This window comes from Sturnira hondurensis, unplaced genomic scaffold (assembly GCF_014824575.4).
Source record: "Sturnira hondurensis isolate 20B ecotype Veracruz unplaced genomic scaffold, ASM1482457v3 Scaffold0025376, whole genome shotgun sequence".
NCBI classification, from domain to species: domain Eukaryota; kingdom Metazoa; phylum Chordata; class Mammalia; order Chiroptera; family Phyllostomidae; genus Sturnira; species Sturnira hondurensis.
The window spans coordinates 1,009,383-1,027,949 of NW_028098007.1; the positions used below are offsets into that span (position 1 = coordinate 1,009,383).

Sequence of the window (18,567 nt, forward strand, 5' to 3'; positions counted from 1 at the left end):
TTGCTGGTCACACATGGTAATATGGTCCTTGGCCCATGGGTTTATACCTTGCTAACCCATGATCCGATAATACAGTGTCCAAACTCCTCGGTATTGGTGTGTATAATTCTTGATAGCCTAAGCCCAATCTGTCTTTTACATTATACTATTCCTTTGTTTTCTTACCTAAGAAATCATTCAAGTTCATGTCATACTCTGTGATTCCTCTTCTATCACATACATCTGAAGATCTAATTAATCCTTATACCTCCGTGATTAAATACCACTCTGTCTCTTATCATAGTCTCTATAACACTTGGCTTCACTTTTATTTCTTCACTTGGTTGTAATCTTAAATGCAGGTTTCAGATCCTGTTCATCTTTGTATCCCTAGCACCCTCACAAAAGCCCATAATAATTGTTTGAATGAATTCCAGCCTCTGTAAGAAAACAATTAATGAGAATTTACGGTGTGTAAGTACTGTGTTTGGTACTAACGAGCAGTGCAGAGAAGTATAACACTGATCATGATTTTCTATGAGCTGAAAGTCTAATTGATTTGCAAGATACTATGATATAAAAGGTCGTTTATATATATAAGTACATATGTATGAATTAAAATGACAAATCCTAAACACTTGTTATAACTAAATTAAATACTGTTTACATAATTCAGAGGAGCAAGGTTAGTTCAGACTATGACCATCTAGGAAAATTTTACTGAAAAACTGTAATTTTCTTTAAAGATTTTATTTATTTATCTTTAGAGGGGAAGATAAGGAGAGAAACATCAATTAATGGTTGCTTCTTGTGAGTCCCCTGCAGGGAACTGGCCTGCAACCCAGGCATGTGCCCTGATTGGGAATCGAACCGCGATCATGTGGTTCACAGGCCCGCACTCAATCCACTGAGCTACACCAGCCAGGGCAAAAAAACCTGTAATTTAACTGACCTTTGAAGGATGGTTCACATTTGGGTAGGCAGAAGAATCTGTAAGAGTAATGCAAATTACAAGAGAAAAGGTGGTTACAGTTTCAAAACTAGAAGACACTTGGGATATTTGAAGACTAAAGAATGAATTATTTTAATTACTCCTGGTAGCACTGGAGAAATACCGGGACTGAGGATCATTATCCTACTGATAATGAAGCTTTCAGGATTGATAAGTTCTCTAAGAGCAAAGAAGAAGAAGTAAAGAATGGAAAAACAAGACTTGGGGGAACTATTTAATATTTTATAAAATATTAGGAAAATAAGATAGTCATGAGAACTGCAAAATTATAATTCAGACATAGGAAAATTGTTCTACTACCAAAGAAATCTGGATGGGTGAGTTTAGGATAGCAGCAAGTTGAGGTTTGGGGAAAGTAGTATAGGACTGAAAGAAGATTTCAGGGATTCTGGAATTGTGTAGGTTGAAGTGGAGAGAGAGCGTCTCCTTTGGGACCTGGCAGTGAAAGGAAATAGAATATGGGTGGTGCTGACAGGATGAAGAAGGTCTTTAGGAAGAAGCCCCTGGAGGCCATCTTTAAAAGAGGTCATTTTAAAGGATTATAGCCCAAGAAGAAATAATGGGAGTAAAACTGAAAAGTGGAGTTATTTTTTTAAAGGATTTAGGGTATTTATTCCTCTGATGTGGAAGGGAAAGAACAATAATTCACAATGTAGCATAAAAATTAATAGCAGAGCTTTGGAATAAACAGATTCCACTTGTACCTCCTTGATGATATGACTTTCAGCAAGTTCTAAGTTTCCATTTCATCATCTGTATAGTGGGGGTAATAGTATCTGTCTCATAAAGATACTCGGAAGAATGAGAAAATTTTATGAAGTACTTAAAATTAGCATATGGTAAGTGCTAATAAATGGTAGCTGTTACTGTTCACATGGACACACCTTATGTTTGTTCCATTCCTTAAGAGTTTCATAAAGAGTTTTCCTAAACAGTTACTTCATTAGAAATGTCTAAAGGCATTCTGTTAGGTAACAGAATATAAAAAGTGAGTAAGACGATTTCATATCCTCAAGGATCTCAAAAACTTTCAGGGAGTGAAGAAGTGGCAAGGATGAAAGTCCTGACCCAGAGTTCATTAAGAACAGTTTAGTGGTGTTGTGGAGGACTAAGGTGAAGAGAGAAAAAATTGGAAAACTAATCTAAAGGCTGCTGTTGTCTTTCTGAAAGGTAATGAAGCGTGAACAGGGATGATAAAAGTAGGCAAAGAGCCCTGACTGGTGAAGGTCAGTGGGTTGGGCATAGTCCTACAAACTGAAAACGTGCTGGTTCGATTCCTGGTCAGGGCACATGCCTGGGTTGCATGCCAGGTCCCCTGTTGGGGGTGTGTGTATGAGAGGCAACTGATAGATGTTTCTCTCACACATCTATATTTCTCTCTTCCTCTTTCCCTTCTCCCCTTTCTAAAATAAGTAAATTTTTTTTAAAGTAGGGAAAGAAGGGGGTGGTGATGGCACCTAAAGGGAAGCCCACTAGAGGAAGAAAACAGGAGCCCTGAATGGTGGGGCTCCGTTGTCTGGACATCATCCTGCAAAAGCAAGGGGTCGCCAGTATGATGCCTGGTTTGCAGGTTCAGTCCCACTTTGCAGTGCATGCAGGATGCAACCAATCAGTGTTCCTCTCGCATCGGTGTTTCTCTTTCTTTTCCTCCTTCCCCCTCTCTCTAGAAATGAATAAATAAAATCTTTTTTTAAAAAACAGAGGAAACTGAGTATTCTTCCCTGAGAAACTGGAATAACCATGGAACCATTTCACTGGAGTTAGAGGAGTGAGAAAGATCAGTTTCAGGAAAAGGTGGAAATGTTTCTGGGTACTTTTGAATGTGTGAGGAAGGAAGAGGTAAGATGACTAAGATGGCTAGTAAGCAGATGAGGACTCATCTGTTCGTTTTCTCTAGGTGTTTAACAAGCAATTACTAAACATCGAGTATCCGTATACTAAAATTTGTGGGACATGGGAGGCACAAAATAATCTCAAAGAGGTCACTATCTAGTACAGAGACAGATAGTATGTGCCCTTCTTGCCTGGAGAGGATCTTCCGTGTCTTTACTAATAAGATCATATTTGAACTGGTTTTGAAGTGGCAAAGGAAACAACTGCTATTTCTTGACGCCTTACAGTGTTCCAAGATGTTGACTAGGCATTTTATATACATTGTAATATTTACTCCTAATCCTAAATAGAAAATTATGTAATGAGGTTGTATGGCTAATGAAGCCTGGGCTCTTAAAACCAGGTTTGTCTGAATTCAAATCAAAGTGGAGAGTATAAGGGGACTAAAAGGTAATATTTTTAAACTGCAGTATGCTCTGGCTAATGTAGCTCAGTGCATTAAGCACTGGACTACAAACCGACAGGTTGCTGGTTCAATTCCCAGTAGGGGATGCATGAGGGGCAACCAGTTAATGTTTCTCTTCCTCTCTCTCTCTCCCTCCCTCTCTCTCTAAAAATAAAGTCTTTACAAAATTAAAAAAGATTTTTAAAAAGAAAGTAATTATGTCATGTAACTATGGTAAAACAATGAATGAAATTAAAGGTTTTTTCAGTAAGATTTTATTTAATTTCAGAGAGAGGGGAAGGAAGGTAGAAAGAGAGGGAGAGAAACAGAGAAACATCAGTGTGTGGTTGCCCCCACACTGGGGACCTGGCCCACAACCCAGACATGTGCCCTGACTGGGAATTGAACCAGAGACCCTTTGGTTCACAGGCCCACACTCAATCCACTGAGCTACACCAACCAGGGCTGAAATTAAAGTTTTAATTATACTTGGAATATGTAGTACTAACATCTCCTAAGTAGTAGTAGTCAATAAATGGTAATTTAAAAACAGGAATTTATTAGGGAGCAAGTAAGTGGGACATTCTAGGCAGAGGAACTACTGTTACCGAAAATAAAAAGTCAAAGCAATCTATGGGAAAAGTCACACAATTAAATGTGGCTGGTAGTTGGAAAGTGGTAGGTTGTAAGACTGAAGCCAAATCATGAGGGTCTTTATAAAAGCTCAGGAGAAGAGAAAGTTTGGGGTAGGGATACAGTTTTGCATACTATCAACATGATTTTAATACTAACAGTTACAAGTTACAAATAGCCAATTTTCCTAATGAAGTTTGCCTGGGAACAGAAGAACAGTGAGGCTAGACCCTTGGAGAATGCAGTGAAGCATCAAGGAATGGAGAAGGGAAAGGGGAACAGAGAAATGGGTTTGAACAATTACCTCTCATTCTCCAAAAACATTTTTTAAAATTGGCCTTTGAGTGTAATGTATAGAACAAGATTTATTGAAAGAGCTGGTTTATTAAAATGAGAATAGAGTAGACTCTGGCTGGCATAGCTCAGTGGATTGAGCACCGGCCTGCGAACCACACGATCGCGGTTCAATTCCCAGTCAGGGCACATGCCTGGGTTGTGGGCCAATTCCCAGCAAGGGACATGCGAGAGGCAACCATACATTGGTATTTCTCTCCCTCTCTCCTTTCCTTCCCCTCTAAAGATAAATAAATAAAATTTTAAAAAATGAGAATAGGGGTGGGGGGCGGGCAGGGTTGGGAATATAAGACAGAAACCTGTACTTGAACAAGAATTAAATAAAAATTATATTATAAAAAAAAATGAGAATAAAGTATTACAGGGAATTAAATAGTGACTAATAATGAAGTGAAAAACAGTGGATACTGACTTAGAGTGAAAAGTTAAACAGTAAAAGGATGATAGTATAAAGGAAAATAAATCTGTTCGGTCATGTGTGTGTCCCCCTATACACAACTTTAAATAAAATTGATTAGCATATTTGTAATTAAAAAATGGAAGCACTTAGAAGAAGGAAATTAAAGATACAAAGGAGCCCTGTCTGGTGTGGCTGAGTGGATTGAGTGCTGGCCTGAGAACCAAAAACTTAACCAGTTTGATTCCCAGTCAGGGCACATACCTGGGTTGTAGGCCAGGTCCCCCAGTTGGGGGCATGCAAGAGGCAACCAATTGATGTTTCTCTTTCTCTCTCCCTTCTTCCCTTTTATTTACTTACTAATTTAAAAAATTCAATTTATTAAATAATTCTTTTTATTTAAAAATTAAATAAAATTTTTTTAATTAAGATACAAGGGAGAAAAAATTTGATAAATTCTACTACTGTGAAGAAACTCAAGTGTTTCTGTACCCTGTGGATAATTTAGCCTGACATAAGCAGCCATCTTCAGAGTTTTCAGCAAGAAAAATATATTACATACTAGTTAACTATCCTTGGACAAAGTGCATAACTCTCTGTAAAAACTCAACATCATAATTATACCCAATTGGGTTAAATAAAAGAGTATGATGAACATCTTGTACACGGTAGATAATCAGTTAATTTCCTTCCTAAAGCTTAGGCTACCTTCTCTAATACCAAAGAATTCTTTCCACTCAGACCATTCGTTTGTCATAAAGGTCTTCCAGTTTTAATTGCTTCTTTCTGGAGAAAGAGATGTTCTTCAGTTACTTCAGCCTCACTCCATTAACATGCTTTGTTTTCCCTGTTCTTAGACAGGGTGATTGACTCTATATGCCGGCTATGCTGCCGCCATAGTCGGGGCCCGGGCCCACAGGGCTGAGCAGGAGAAGGGCCTCTGGGCTAAACAGGATTGTCCCACCATTTGCATTGCCCTGGACTGGAGCTACCCTCCTGCCACTGAAGTCCCTGGGAAACAGCATTTTTCTGGTGTGCTTTTTTTCCCAGGCTACCAGGATTACATCAAGGTTAACAAAACACCACAAAAGAATATTTTGGGGTCATACATTTGGAAAATGCTGTATATTTTATCTGGTTCTCAATTCACATATACAGTTAAATGCTTTTGAGAAATAACATGATAAACCTATTGAACTTTACTCACCCCAGCATCTCCCAGGCTTATTGAACTAGATTTCTCTCTCTAAGAATCACCTATTAATATCCTGTGGCTCTTTTAATTTCCATTTTCTTTTTTATTGGAGAGGTTGCATACCTCCCAAACATGTTGAAACAGGTAAGCTCTGGAAACTTGTGTTTCCACGTAATATTACTCTCTTTGCCTTATGATCTTACAGGCTTAGCTTCTGTCTGCATGTTTGTTTTGACCGATTTTTTCTTTCTTCCCATGTAGCCCAGTGCATGGAAAGCTAACAGAATGGAACACAAATCAGGATCCCTTTCCTCCAGCCGGGAGTCTGCTTTTACCAGTCCGGTCTCTGTTACCAAACCAGTAGTGCTGGCAGGTAGTGCAATGTTAAGCTCTCCCAAAGAGGTGAGTGAGGGTAAAGCAAAGGCCTTTCTAAGGTTGGCATTTCGCATTCACTTTTACTGAGATATGCAGTGTGACAGGTGAAGCTCTAGTTCTATTTCCTCTGTAGCTCTGCTTAACTCAAACTCATTTGTTTAGTGGTAATTCCTGTTAGCCTGTAAAGATGAGCAGGAGCTGGGTGGGGTGGTTCTGTAATGGACCAGGGTCAGTCTATATTAGAAAAATTAAATAGGTCCTATGTAAGCCATTCAGCCTTAACTGTTTTAAAAAGCTGAAGATTGTTTAAATGAAAAGGATAGTTTTTTGGGTTTTGCTTTTGGTAAAAGATGGAATGATAAATAGGCTAACAGATTATGGAAATGAGTACCATGTAGAAGTGACCCAGAGAATCCCAGTTCTTACTGTTTACTGTCAGGACCAACTTAATTCTGGTGTTTGCACAGAGTCCGTCCAGCACCACCCCTCCAATTGAGATCAGTTCGTCTCGTCTGACCAAGTTGACCCGCCGAACTACCGACAGGAAAAGCGAGTTTCTAAAGACTCTGAAGGACGACCGGAATGGAGACTTCTCAGAGAATAGAGACTGTGACAAGCTGGAGGATGTAAGAGAGAGGGTTTTTCTAGGGCAGCATAGGTGTTTTCCTATGTTACATGTGTGCTTTTGGGGGGGTGGGGGTTGGTTGGTTGGTTTTTCAGATGGGTTTTTTAAAAATATATTTGATTGATTATGCCATTACAGTTGTGCCATTTTCCCTCATTCATTCCCTCCACCCTGCACACCCCCTCCCACCCAAATCCCCCCCTTTAGTTCATGTCCATGTGTCATAATTTCTTTAGCTTCTACATTTCCCATACTATTCTTTTCCTCCCCCTGTTTTCTACTTCCTGTCGATGCTACTTATTCTCTGTACCTTCTCTCCCTCTCTCCTCCTCCCACTCCCTGTTGATAACCCTCCATGTGATCTCCATTTCTATGGTTCTGTTCCTGTTCTAGTTGTTTGCTTAGTTTGTTCTTGTTTTTGTTTTAGGTGTGGTTGTTAATAATTGTGAGTTTGCTGTCCTTTCATTGTTCATATTTTTTTATCTTTTTCTTAGATAAGTCCCTTTAACATTTCATGTAATAAGGGCTTGGTGATGATGAACTCCTTGAACTTGACCTTATGTGGGAAGCACTTGATCTGCTCTTCCATTCTAAATGAAAGCTTTGCTGGATAAAGCAGTCTTGGATGTAGGTCTTTGGATTTCATGACTTGGAATACTTCTTTCCAGCCCCTTCTTGCCTGTAAGGTCTCTTTTGAGAAATCAGCTGACAGTCTGATGGGAACTCCTTTGTAGGTGACTGTCCCCTTATCTCTTGCTGCTTCTAGGATTCCCTCCTTCATTTTAATCTTGGCTAAATAATTATGATGTGCCTTGGTGTGTTCCTTCTTGGGTCCAACTTCTTTGGCACTCTCTGAGCTTCCTGGATTTCCTGGAAGTCTATTTCCTTTGCCAGACTGGGGAAGTTCTCCTTTATTATTTGTTCAAACAAGTTTTCCACTCGTGGCTATTTCTTTTCCCCTTCTGGTACCCCTATAATTTGGATGTTGGAATGTTTAAAGATGTCCTGGAGGTTCCTAAGCCTCCTCATTTTTTTGAATTCTTGTTTCTTCATTCTTTTCTGGTTCGATGTTTCTTTCTTCCTTCTGGTCCACCTCCTTGATTTGAGTCCCAGTTTCCTTTCCATCACTGTTGGTTTCCTCTGCATTTCCCTTCATTTCAATCAGTTTAGTCTTCATATGTTCCCCTCTAATTTCCTCTAAAATCAACCAGTTCCATGAGCATCCTGATCACCAGTGTCTTGAATTGTGCATCTGAGAGGCTGGCTATTTCCTGGTCACTTAGAGTTATTGGCTCTGGGGCTTTGCGTTCTTCTTGAGCCATATTTTGGACTGTTCGTGCCTGTTACCTATGAGGAGCAGAGCCCTAGGTGTTCACAAGGCCCGGGCCACTCAGTCCCTGGGTTGTGACACTGTATGTGGGGGAGGGACCAAAGGAAAGCAATGGCAGGCTCCCTCTGCTGCCTCCCGCTACCACCGCAGGCTGTGGTCTGTCCCACTGCGGGCAAATGTGCTACCATGGTCAGCCCAACATTGGGTTCACCCACTGGGGCCTGCGCGGTCCATCTCACTGCTCACTCCTTTGCTGGTTTATCTGTGCTCGAATGTGTGACTACAGCCAGCCTGCCTCCCTGAGCCTTCACTGGGTCAGCCCTAGGCAGAGCTGCCTGTGCGCCTGGGTCAGGGGATCCTTCCTGCCCGACCCTGCTCTGCTGCTCGCTCCGCCCCTCTTACCGGTCCAGTTGAAGGGTTCGTTGTTGTCGCACTTCGTATAGTTCAATTTTCTGTTCTTTGGCTGTGTCTTTGTTCTCCAAACCTTTGTTGTGTTCAAACTTGGTTGTGGGAGAAGGCACAGTGTTTCCACCTACACCTCCATCTTGGCAGAAGTCTTGTTCTTAATTTTAGTTGTGCAGAGAGGCACAGTGTGTCTACCTATGCCTCCATCTTGACCGGAAGTCCTGTTGGTTGGTTGGTTGGTTGGGGGGGGGTTTGGTTTGTTTGGTTTTTGTTTTTTCTCTCTTTCTTTTCCCCTTGTCTCAGAACAAAGATATAGCGAGTGTTTTTAAAGTAGAGAGACGTGTCTATAGGAGTGATGGTCTGTGGTAGCATGAGTTTAATCCATTGTTCAGCAGATTTCTTTTTTTAGATTTTATTTATTTTTAGACGGGAAGGGAGGGAGAGAGTTAGAGAAAACATTAATGTGTGGTTGCCTCTTATGTGGCCTCCACTGGGGACCTGGCCTGCAACCCAGGCATGTGCTCTGAATGGGAATCGAACTGGTGACCCTTTATTTGTTCACAGCCCACGCTCAATCCATTGAGCTACACCAGCCAGGGCGAACAGATTTCAAATTAGGGCTTATTTTAATGATAGTTGCCTTGGAACTTGGTGTTTTTAAACACAGCAGCATTGCTTAGGTCTTGAAGTGTTCAGTTCTGTTAGAACTTGGTAAATTGTAGAAGCTTTTGTCACACATTATATTTTGTTGCAGTGTAAGAACATAGGTGTCTAGTAGTTTCTGCCACAGTTGACATAACCTGTAAGTGGTAGCCAGTTGGTATCCCTTGGAAATCTTAGCAAGGTAAGCAAGTCCTCATTTTTAAGTGGGGAAATCCTATGGGTTGAAATTGTCTTCTTGTAATATTTCCGAGGGTTCTGTAGATTGCTTATCTTGCCACAGAGGATTGTTTAACCAACTGTATTCTTTTCTTTATTGCAGTTGGAGGAAAACAGCACACCTGAACCAAAGGAAAATGGAGAAGAAGGCTGTCATCAGAATGGTCTTCCTCTCCCTGTAGAGGAGGAAGGGGAGGTCCTCTCACAATCTCTGGAAGCAGAGCACAGGTATGTGAGGATCAGGTCACAGGCCGTGCTATGTGTGGCCTGCGAGGAGCTAGACAGTATTTAAGACAACATTTCAGATTGAGTGCAGCATACACAGAGAAGTCCCACAAGCACCCTAACTTACTCTCTTGGTGTGCCCCAAATTGGCCTGTTTCTCATAGACTCAACCAGCTTTTTCACACTGTTCTTTTGTGCAGCTTAATTTCAGACTCAGTTTATGGCTCCAGTCAATAAGGGGAAAGGGGAACCTGTTTCCTGGGACTGTTGTACTATCCCCTTGGACACTTATGGCCCAACTGAATAGTTACCCTTGAGACCCCCATACCTGGAACTTGTTTTTTAAATGAGGGCTTTGGACACTGGGCAGCTGATGGCACATGGGGCCTGCTACGTATGATAGTGCCTTCCTAAAAGGAGGCCCCTGTCCAGAGGAATCTTAGCTGTTGCAGAATTATGGAGACCATAATGCCATGAAATTGAAAGAGAACTTGAGTACATGTGGAAAGTACTGATTTGCTCACAAGACGAAAATGAGATGCATTCCTCTGTCTAAAGGACAGAGAGGGTCCTTGCAGGTTGGCACCTTTCTTTTTTTTTCATGCTGTCTTATTTTCTGTGGCTTTTATTTTCTCTTCTCTGTAGTTCTTATGCTCCGCAAAGAGCAGCTTGGAGATCCTTCTGTTAATCATAAGCACCTAAATAGCAGTAATTAAAGCTTATCCCATTGAGGAGAAAAGACAAACTAAGTTTTTTTTCTAACCTCCAAATGGGTACCATTGTTCCTGGCAGGAAAGTATTTTGTGGAAAGTTGTGGGCTTCCTACTTACGGCTTAAAGTTGTCATGTTTTCTTTGCCTAACCTGCCTCCTCCAGGTTACTGAAAGCAATGGGATGGCAGGAGTATCCTGAAAACGATGAGAATTTTCTTCCCCTCACAGAGGATGAGCTCAAAGAGTTCCACATGAAAACTGAGCAGGTACGTCATAAACTTCTGCTGGAGGCCAGCTAATGAGTAGGAGGATGAGGAGTCAGGCTGCCCTTTGGGAGCCCAGTGGGTGTGAAAAAAAGACCTTGCAAAGAAAATCTAAAGTTACCATAGTAGAAATACAGAAGAACATCTAAATCGGCCTAGGTGACAGATTTACTGTATTGTGGCAGTTGGCGGTCCTACTACACAGTAGGCAGTCATGTGCTATAATGGAGGCGTCACCATGGCCATGAAGGGGCCACTGTGTGGCCATTGCTGCTAACAGGCACTTCAGAATCCAGGCCCAGATGGTGACTGGATTTTCAGAAGATCTTTCCATGGGTGACCAGCTGTACATCAGCCTGGCCAGGCTAGCCACCAACACCTTTACTGTTGCCCGGCCCCTCCAGTTCTCATTGAATCAGTATGAGCTCAAGAAAGGTGGGCAGATCAAGCCCTACACCCTCATGAGCATGGTGGTCCACCTCCTATGTGAGAAGCAGTTTGGTCCCTATACATTGAGCCAGTCATAGTTTGTTGGGTTGGACCTGAAGACCTTGAAGCCCTTCATTTGATCTCTAAACCTTACTGGCTGCCCCAGTGACTGATGACTCTGTGGTCAGTGGCACCTACACAAAACAAATGTACGGGGTGCCCAAATCCCTCTGGGAGCCCAACATGGATCCAGAACACCTGTATGAGATCATCTCACAAGCCATGCTGAATGCTGTGGATGCACTGTCAGGCATGGGAGTCGGCGTCTGTATCATTGAGAAGGACAAATCACCAGGACACTGAAGGCCGAAATGGACTAATCCTCTTTTCCCAGAGCCCATTTTTTGTTGTTAATAAAATAGTTTTCTTTCAAAATAATACTAATAAAATAAATCTGCCTAGGCAATAGGGATCTCCAGGGTTGCATACAAAGACCAGGTCAGTACTTAGCAGATTTCAGTAGATAGTGTGTTCTTTCACCCTGGAAGCTTTAACCCTCATCCAGGACCATAAGGTTGTGTTCCAAAGCTACGGTCTGAGCCCTTGGTTCCTAGGAGGTTAAGCCCACCCTCTGCTGCTTTTAGCCCTGTGGGTTTCCTCTGGTACTCTGGCCAGAGCCAAGAAGCCAAATTTTAATTTATTCAACAAATGCTTAGATTCTTTCTCTGAGTAAAATATTGCCAGACCTTAGGGTTTACAACAATGGGCAAGAACTTTGGGTCTCTACAGACCTTGTGGTGTATATATTTTTTTAAAATAATTTTTTATTTAATTCTTGTTCAAGTACAGCTTTCTGTCTTATATTCCCAACCCTGCCCGCCCCCCACCCCATGCTCCCCGCCTCCCTCCCCTTTCCACCCCCCACCCTTAGTTATTGTCCATGTGTCCTTTATACTTGTTCATGTGAGTCCATCCCCTTTTCCCCTATGATTCTCTCCCCTCTCCCCTCTGGACCCTGTCAACCTGTTCCATATTTGAGTGTCATTGGTCATATTTTGCTTGCTTGTTTGGTTTGTTTAGATTCCTGTTAACGGTGAGATCATATGGTATTTGTCTTTCACCGCCTGGCTTATTTCACTCAGCATAATGTTTTCCAGTTCCATCCATGATGTTGCAAAGGGTAGTAGTTCCTTCTTCCTTTCTGCAGCATAGAATTCCATTGTGTAAATGTACCATAGTTTTTTGATCCAGTCATTTACCGATGGGCATCTAGATTGCTTCTAAATCTTGGCTATCGTGAATTGTGCTGCTATGAACATTGGGGTGCATAGGTTCTTTTGGATTGGTGTTTCAGGGTTCTTAGGATATACTCCTAAGAGTGGAATTGCTGGGTCAAAAGGCACGTTCATTTTTAGTTTTCTTAGAAAATTCCATACTGTTTTCCATAGTGGTTGTACCAGTCTGCAATCCCACCAACAGTGAACTAGGGTCCCCTTTTCCCCACAACCTCTCCAGCACTTGTTGTTTGTTTCTTTGTTTATGATAGCCATTCTGACTGGTGTTAAGTGGTATCTCATTGTGGTTTTAATTTGCATCTCTCTGATAGCTAGCGATATCGAGCATCTTTTCATGTGTCTCTGGATTCTCTGTATGTCCTCCTTGGAGAAATGTCTGTTCAAGTCCTCTGCCCATTTTTTAATCGGGTTGCTTGTCTTCTTTGAGTGGAGTCGAATGAGTTCTTTGTGTATTTTGGAGATTAAACCCTTATCTGAGGTATCATTGGCAAATATGTTTTCCCAAGCTGTTGCTTCTCTTTTTATCTTGATACTGTTTTCCTTAGCCATGCAGAAGCTTTTAATTTTGATGAGATCCCATTTGTTTATTCTTTCCTTTATAACCCTTGCTCTAGGGGACGTATCAGTAAAAATATTGCTGCATGGAATATCTGAGATTTTTTTGCCAATGCTCTCCTCTAGGGCTTTAATGGTTTCACGGCTTATATTTAAGTCTTTTACCACCTTGAATTTATTTTGGTGTACGGTGTAAGTTGGTGCTCAAGTTTCATTTTTTTGCATGTAGCTGTCCAGTTCTCCCAACACCATTTGTTGAAAAGTCTGTCTTTACTCCATTTTATGTTATTGCCCCCTTTGTTGAATATTAATTGACTGTAGAGGTTTGGGTTTATTTCCGGGCTCTCTGTTCTATTCCATTGGTCTATGTGCCTGTTTTTGTGCCAGTACCAGGCTGTTTTGATTACAGTGGCCTTGTAATACAGTTTGATATCGGGTATTGTGATCCCTCCTACTTTGTTCTTCTTTCTCAAAATTGCAGCTGCTATTTGGGGTCTTTTATGGTTCCATATAGATTTTTGAAGTGTTTGTTCTATGTCTATGAAATATGCCATTGGTACTTTAATAGGTATTGTATTGAATCTATAAATTGCTTTGGGTAGTATGGACATTTTGATGATGTTAATTCTTCCAATCCATGAACACGGAATATGTTTCCATTTATTTGTGTCTTCTTTGATTTCTTTCTTCAGTGTTGTGTAGTTTTCTGCATACAGGTCTTTTACCTCCTTGGTTAGGTTTATTCCCAGATATTTTATTTTTGTCTTTGCTGTTGTGTATATTTAAAACATAAATAACAGCTGTGTCCTATAAAGTGAAAATACAAGCTGATCAAAAGACCTTGCAGCTCAGAACTGTTTCCCAATCATTGTCATCACCTGAGAATTTGTAGAAATACGGAATCTCACAATTTTACCTAAGTTATTCTGAATCTGCATCTGCATTTCAAACAGAGCCTTAGATTCATTTGTGAATGAAAGTTTGATGAGCACCGCTACCAAACTTTAATCTGGTAGGAGGGCCTCCCTCTACATTCTGTCCGGAATTGAATTGAGACCTGATTTCCCAAGTCCTGTTGGCCAGTGTAGATATTAATGTTTTCTTTTTGTTCTTTTTCCTCTGTCCCATGCGTACACCAGCTGAGAAGAAATGGCTTTGGTAAGAATGGCTTCTTGCAGAGCCGCAGTTCCAGCCTGTTCTCCCCTTGGAGAAGCACTTGTAAAGCAGAGTTTGAGGACTCGGACACGGAAACAAGTAGCAGTGAAACATCAGATGACGATGCCTGGAAGTAGGCATATACATGTTCACAGTTAAATCTGACCCATGAACTCAGCTTTGTGTGCTTAGGGAATATACAAAAGAAATCTTATTTTCCTTTTCTTATGTTGCTGTTGAATATTTCATGCACAAGGGAAATAATCATATCCCAAAGAGAGAGAGAGATTTGACTTGTTTATTAGCTTTTGTTGTTGTTCTGTTATCTGCTTAATAGAAATTTGTATGGTGGGAAAGATTTTTAAAACACACACACAGTGTATATGGGGCGATGCACAAGTGGGAGCTGGCAGTGCAGAGAGGAGGCGGCACTGGTCTGCAGCAGCAGCTTCCACCAGCCCTTGGGGCACTCACCCCTGTGCTCAAGCAATCATTGTCAATGACAAAGTGACTATTGAAGTTATAATTGTATTAAATTAATGCTAATAATTTGGATATTTTATTTTATTTCTGGCTGCTCGGGTAACATTAGCCCTTAACTAAGTATATGTGGGTTTCTTTTCCCCCCTTTTTTTGGGTACAGCTGTAAAATATTTGGATATAGGAAATGTGTTATTCTTGCAGCCTTGATATTCAGGGTGGATTGTAACATAAATTTTTTGTGAGATTTCAAAGATTAAGATTATTTTGATAACATTATTTACAGATTTAAAAGATGTGGTTATCACAAGTCTTGAGGGGGAACTACTGCATAAAATAACTAACTTGGAATAAATATTTTGCATCAGTTTGGATTGTCTTGTGTAAGAACTCTGTTTTCTTTAAAATTAGATGAGTGGTTTCCTTTAGGGGAAATTCATCTGGCATTCTACCATCTAAATTTCATGCACACTTGTTTCTCCTTTTAGCAGCTACTTTTTTGATGCAGAAAAACCTGTGCAATAAATTACCAGTAATAAAATCAGAAACCGAACTTTCCTGAAACTGTTGCTCACTACCCCTGTATTTACCAATGTACATGTTTTACGGAAGGACTGTTGCTTAATCTTCCTGCTAAATAAAACATAGGAGGAAACAGTTTGAGCCAGTGCTGGCTGGGTGACCAATGGAGGAGGGAGGTTTTGCATTTGACACTCAGGCTCTTTAGTGTCCCAGGCATTCTGTAAGGCTCTGAGGGATGCAAGGGGTGCCAGTCTAGTAGGGAAGGGAATAACCAGTTACGTTAAAAATGAAACCTTAGAGCCCTGGCTGGTGTAGCTCAGTGGATTGAGCACAGGCCTGCAAACTAAAGGATCGCAGGGTTCAACTCCCAGTCAGGGCACATGCTTGGGTTGCAGGCCAGTTCCCAAGCGGGGGACACACCAGAGGCAACCACACATTAATGTTTCTCTCCCTCTCTCCTTCCCTTCCCCTCTAAGGGTAAACAAATTAAAATCTTAAGGGGAAAAAAAAAAAAAAAAAACAGAAAAAGCTAAACGAAATGGAGATAAGGAATCTATCAGATACAGATTTCAAAACACTAGCTATAAGGATGCTTAAGGAATGTGGGACCTCAACAGCATAAAAAAGATCTGGTCAGAAATGAAGGATACGCTAATTGAAATAAGAATTTACAGGGAAACAACAGTGGAGGGGATGAATCTGAGAATCAAATCAATGATTTGGAACATTAAGGAACCCACCAATCAGAACAACAAGAAAAAAGAAACCAAAAAAATTTAAAAAGTATAAGCAGCGCCTGGGGCAACTTAACTCTTTTAAGTACAATATTTGCATTTGCATAAGGGGTGCCACAAGGAGAAGAGAAGGATCAAGAAATTGAAAACTTATTTGGAAAAGTAAAGAAAACTTCCCTAATTTGATGAAGGAACTAGACATACAAGTCCAGGAAGCACAGAGTCCCACACAAGGTGGATGCAAAGAGGCCCACTCCAAGACACATCATAATTAAAATGTCAACAGTTGGCCCTTGCTGGTGTGGCTCAGTGGATTGAGCACCACCCTGCAAACCCAAGGGTTGCTGGTTCAATTTCCAGTCAGGGCACATGCCTGTGTTGAGGGCCAGGTCCCCAGTTGGGGATGTGTAAGAGGCAACCACACATTGATGTTTTCCTCTCTTTCTCCCTCCTTTTCCCTCTGTGAAAACAAAATCTTTTTAAAAAAGTACAATGTCAAAGTTTAAAGATAAAGAGAGAATCTTAAACGCAGCAAGAGAAAGGAATACCTACGGGGGCGTTCTCAGAAGACTATAAGCCGACTTCTCAAAACAAACTTTGCAAGCTAGGAGGGATTGGCAAGAAACATTCGAAGTCCGGAAAAGCATGAACCTACAGACAAGATAAAACTAAAGAAGTTCAGCCCTGGGTGGTGTAGCTCAGTGGATTGAGCGCGGGCCTGTGAACCACATGATCGCGGTTCGATTCCCAGTCAGGGCACATGCCTGGGTTGCAGGCCAGTTCCCAGCAGGGGGCACACCAGAGGTAACCATACATTGATATTTCTCTCTCTCCCTTCCCCTCTAAAATATAAATAAATAAAATCTAAAAAAAAATGTGTTACTTTTAAAAAAGTTCATCATCATCAAACTATTATATGAAATGTTAAAGGGATTTATCTTAGGAAAAGGATTGACACTAAAATGACAAAAATATATATCAACAATTTAAAAAACATTAAGCAAACAAGAACAGAAAATCATGGATACAGAGACTGTTTTGATGGTTGCTAGATGGGAGGAGAGTGTGGGGGAATGGTTGAGAGATGAGGGGAGTAAGAAGTACTCCCCTCATCTTTAATTAGGCAGTTAAAGAATAGCCATGGGAATGTGAAGTACTCCATTTCTGGTAATGGAGTAGCCAACGAATTTATACACTTGACCCATGGACATGAACAATGGGGGGGTGGGATCGCCTGAGGGAGTGGGGGCTGCTGGGTGCAGGAGGGCAAAGGAGGAAAAATTGGGCAACTGTAATAGCGTAATAGATAAAATACAATTTTAATTTTTTAAAGATTTTTATTTATCTGTTTTTAGAGATGAGAAGGGAGGAAGGAACAGGAGGAGAGAAACATCAATGTGTGGTTGCCTCTCATGCCCCCCAGTTGGGAACCTGGTCCATAACTCAGGCATGTGCCCTGACTGGGAATCGAACCAGTGATTCTGGTTCTCGGGCCCGCGCTCAGTAGATTGAGCGTGGGCTGCAAACCAAAGGGTCGCTGGTTCGATTCCCAGTCAGGACACATGCCTGGGTTGCAGGCCAGGTCCACAGTAGCGGGTGTGTGAGAAGCAACCACCCATTGATGTTTCTTGCTCCCTTCCCCTCTCTCCAAAAATAAATAAAATATTTTTAAGTGCTATAAAGCACTGAGCCATATTATGATGGCAGCAGCCTCATACATATCATGCTTACCATGTCTCTTTTTTTAAGATTTTATTTATTTATTTATGTTTAGCAGGAAAGGGAAGGAGAGAAATATCAGTATATGGTTGCCTCTCGTGCATTCCCTGCTGGGAACTGGCCTACAACCCAGGCATGTGCCCTGACTGGGCATCAAACCGCGATCCTTTGGTTCACAGGCCCGTGCTCAATCCACTGAGCTACACCAGCCAGGGCTTTACCGTGTCTCTTGATTATGTAATTTATTTCTTTTGTGCTTGATTTAATCTCATTTTGTGATGTAATACAGGTGTGTAGCCTAGGAGCTGTAGGCTATCCCATACAGCCTAGGTTTGTAGTAGGCTATACATCTATCTCAGTTTGTGTGAGTACTCGCCGATGTCCACAACAATGATGAAATCACCTACTGAGGCATTTCTCAGAACAGAGTCCCACGTTAAGTGTTACATGGGTGTATTATCAAATTGTTGCAAAGTATTAAACTGGAAATGAGAAATTGCGATGAACATAATCCCACCTGTTTGGTCTTGGGCTTTGCCACTTACTAGCTTTCTCAGAACAAATTTCCAAAAATGTACTTTCTCACTTGGAATTAAGCTGGACTCAGATCACTTACTTGGAAACACTTCGTAACTGCAGTGCTGCTACTGGTCACACCTTACTCGACCTTGTATACCATGGCAAGAGTTGGGGGGCGGGAAGTACTGTAAGTCCCTGACTGAATGAATGATTGACTGACTGACTGATTTTTTTAGAGAAAGGGGAAGGGAAGGAGAGAGGGAGAGAAATATCTATGTGAGAGAGAAACATCAGTCGGCTGCCTCTCACATGTGCCCGAACTGGGGACTGAACTCCACAACCTGAGCCTGGGCCCCAACCTGGAATTGAACAGTCAACCCTTCACTTCGCAGGAAGATGCCCATCCAACTAAGCCACATCGGTCAGGGTGTAAGTCCCTGGCTTGTTTAAAAGGGGGTTTTATTTAGGAACCTGGGGCTAGTTCAGAACCCCTGCCT

At 41.4% G+C, this 18,567-nt stretch overlaps 1 protein-coding gene and 1 pseudogene across 1 annotated transcript in view; both read left to right on the plus strand.

Moving 5' to 3' along the window:
• GPBP1L1 (GC-rich promoter binding protein 1 like 1) overlaps positions 1-14,951 on the plus strand; it is a 50,408-nt gene extending 35,457 nt beyond the window's left edge. Inside the window, exons 8-12 of the mRNA XM_037039496.1 lie at positions 6,110-6,250; positions 6,691-6,849; positions 9,566-9,690; positions 10,563-10,665; positions 14,081-14,951. Of these exons, the coding sequence (XP_036895391.1) occupies positions 6,110-6,250; positions 6,691-6,849; positions 9,566-9,690; positions 10,563-10,665; positions 14,081-14,233 (681 nt within the window). The 3' untranslated portion in view covers positions 14,234-14,951. The remainder of the gene's footprint in view (positions 1-6,109; positions 6,251-6,690; positions 6,850-9,565; positions 9,691-10,562; positions 10,666-14,080) is intronic.
• On the plus strand, positions 10,710-11,929 carry LOC118982465 (proteasome subunit beta type-3-like; annotated as a pseudogene).
• Positions 14,952-18,567: the final 3,616 nt, after the last annotated feature.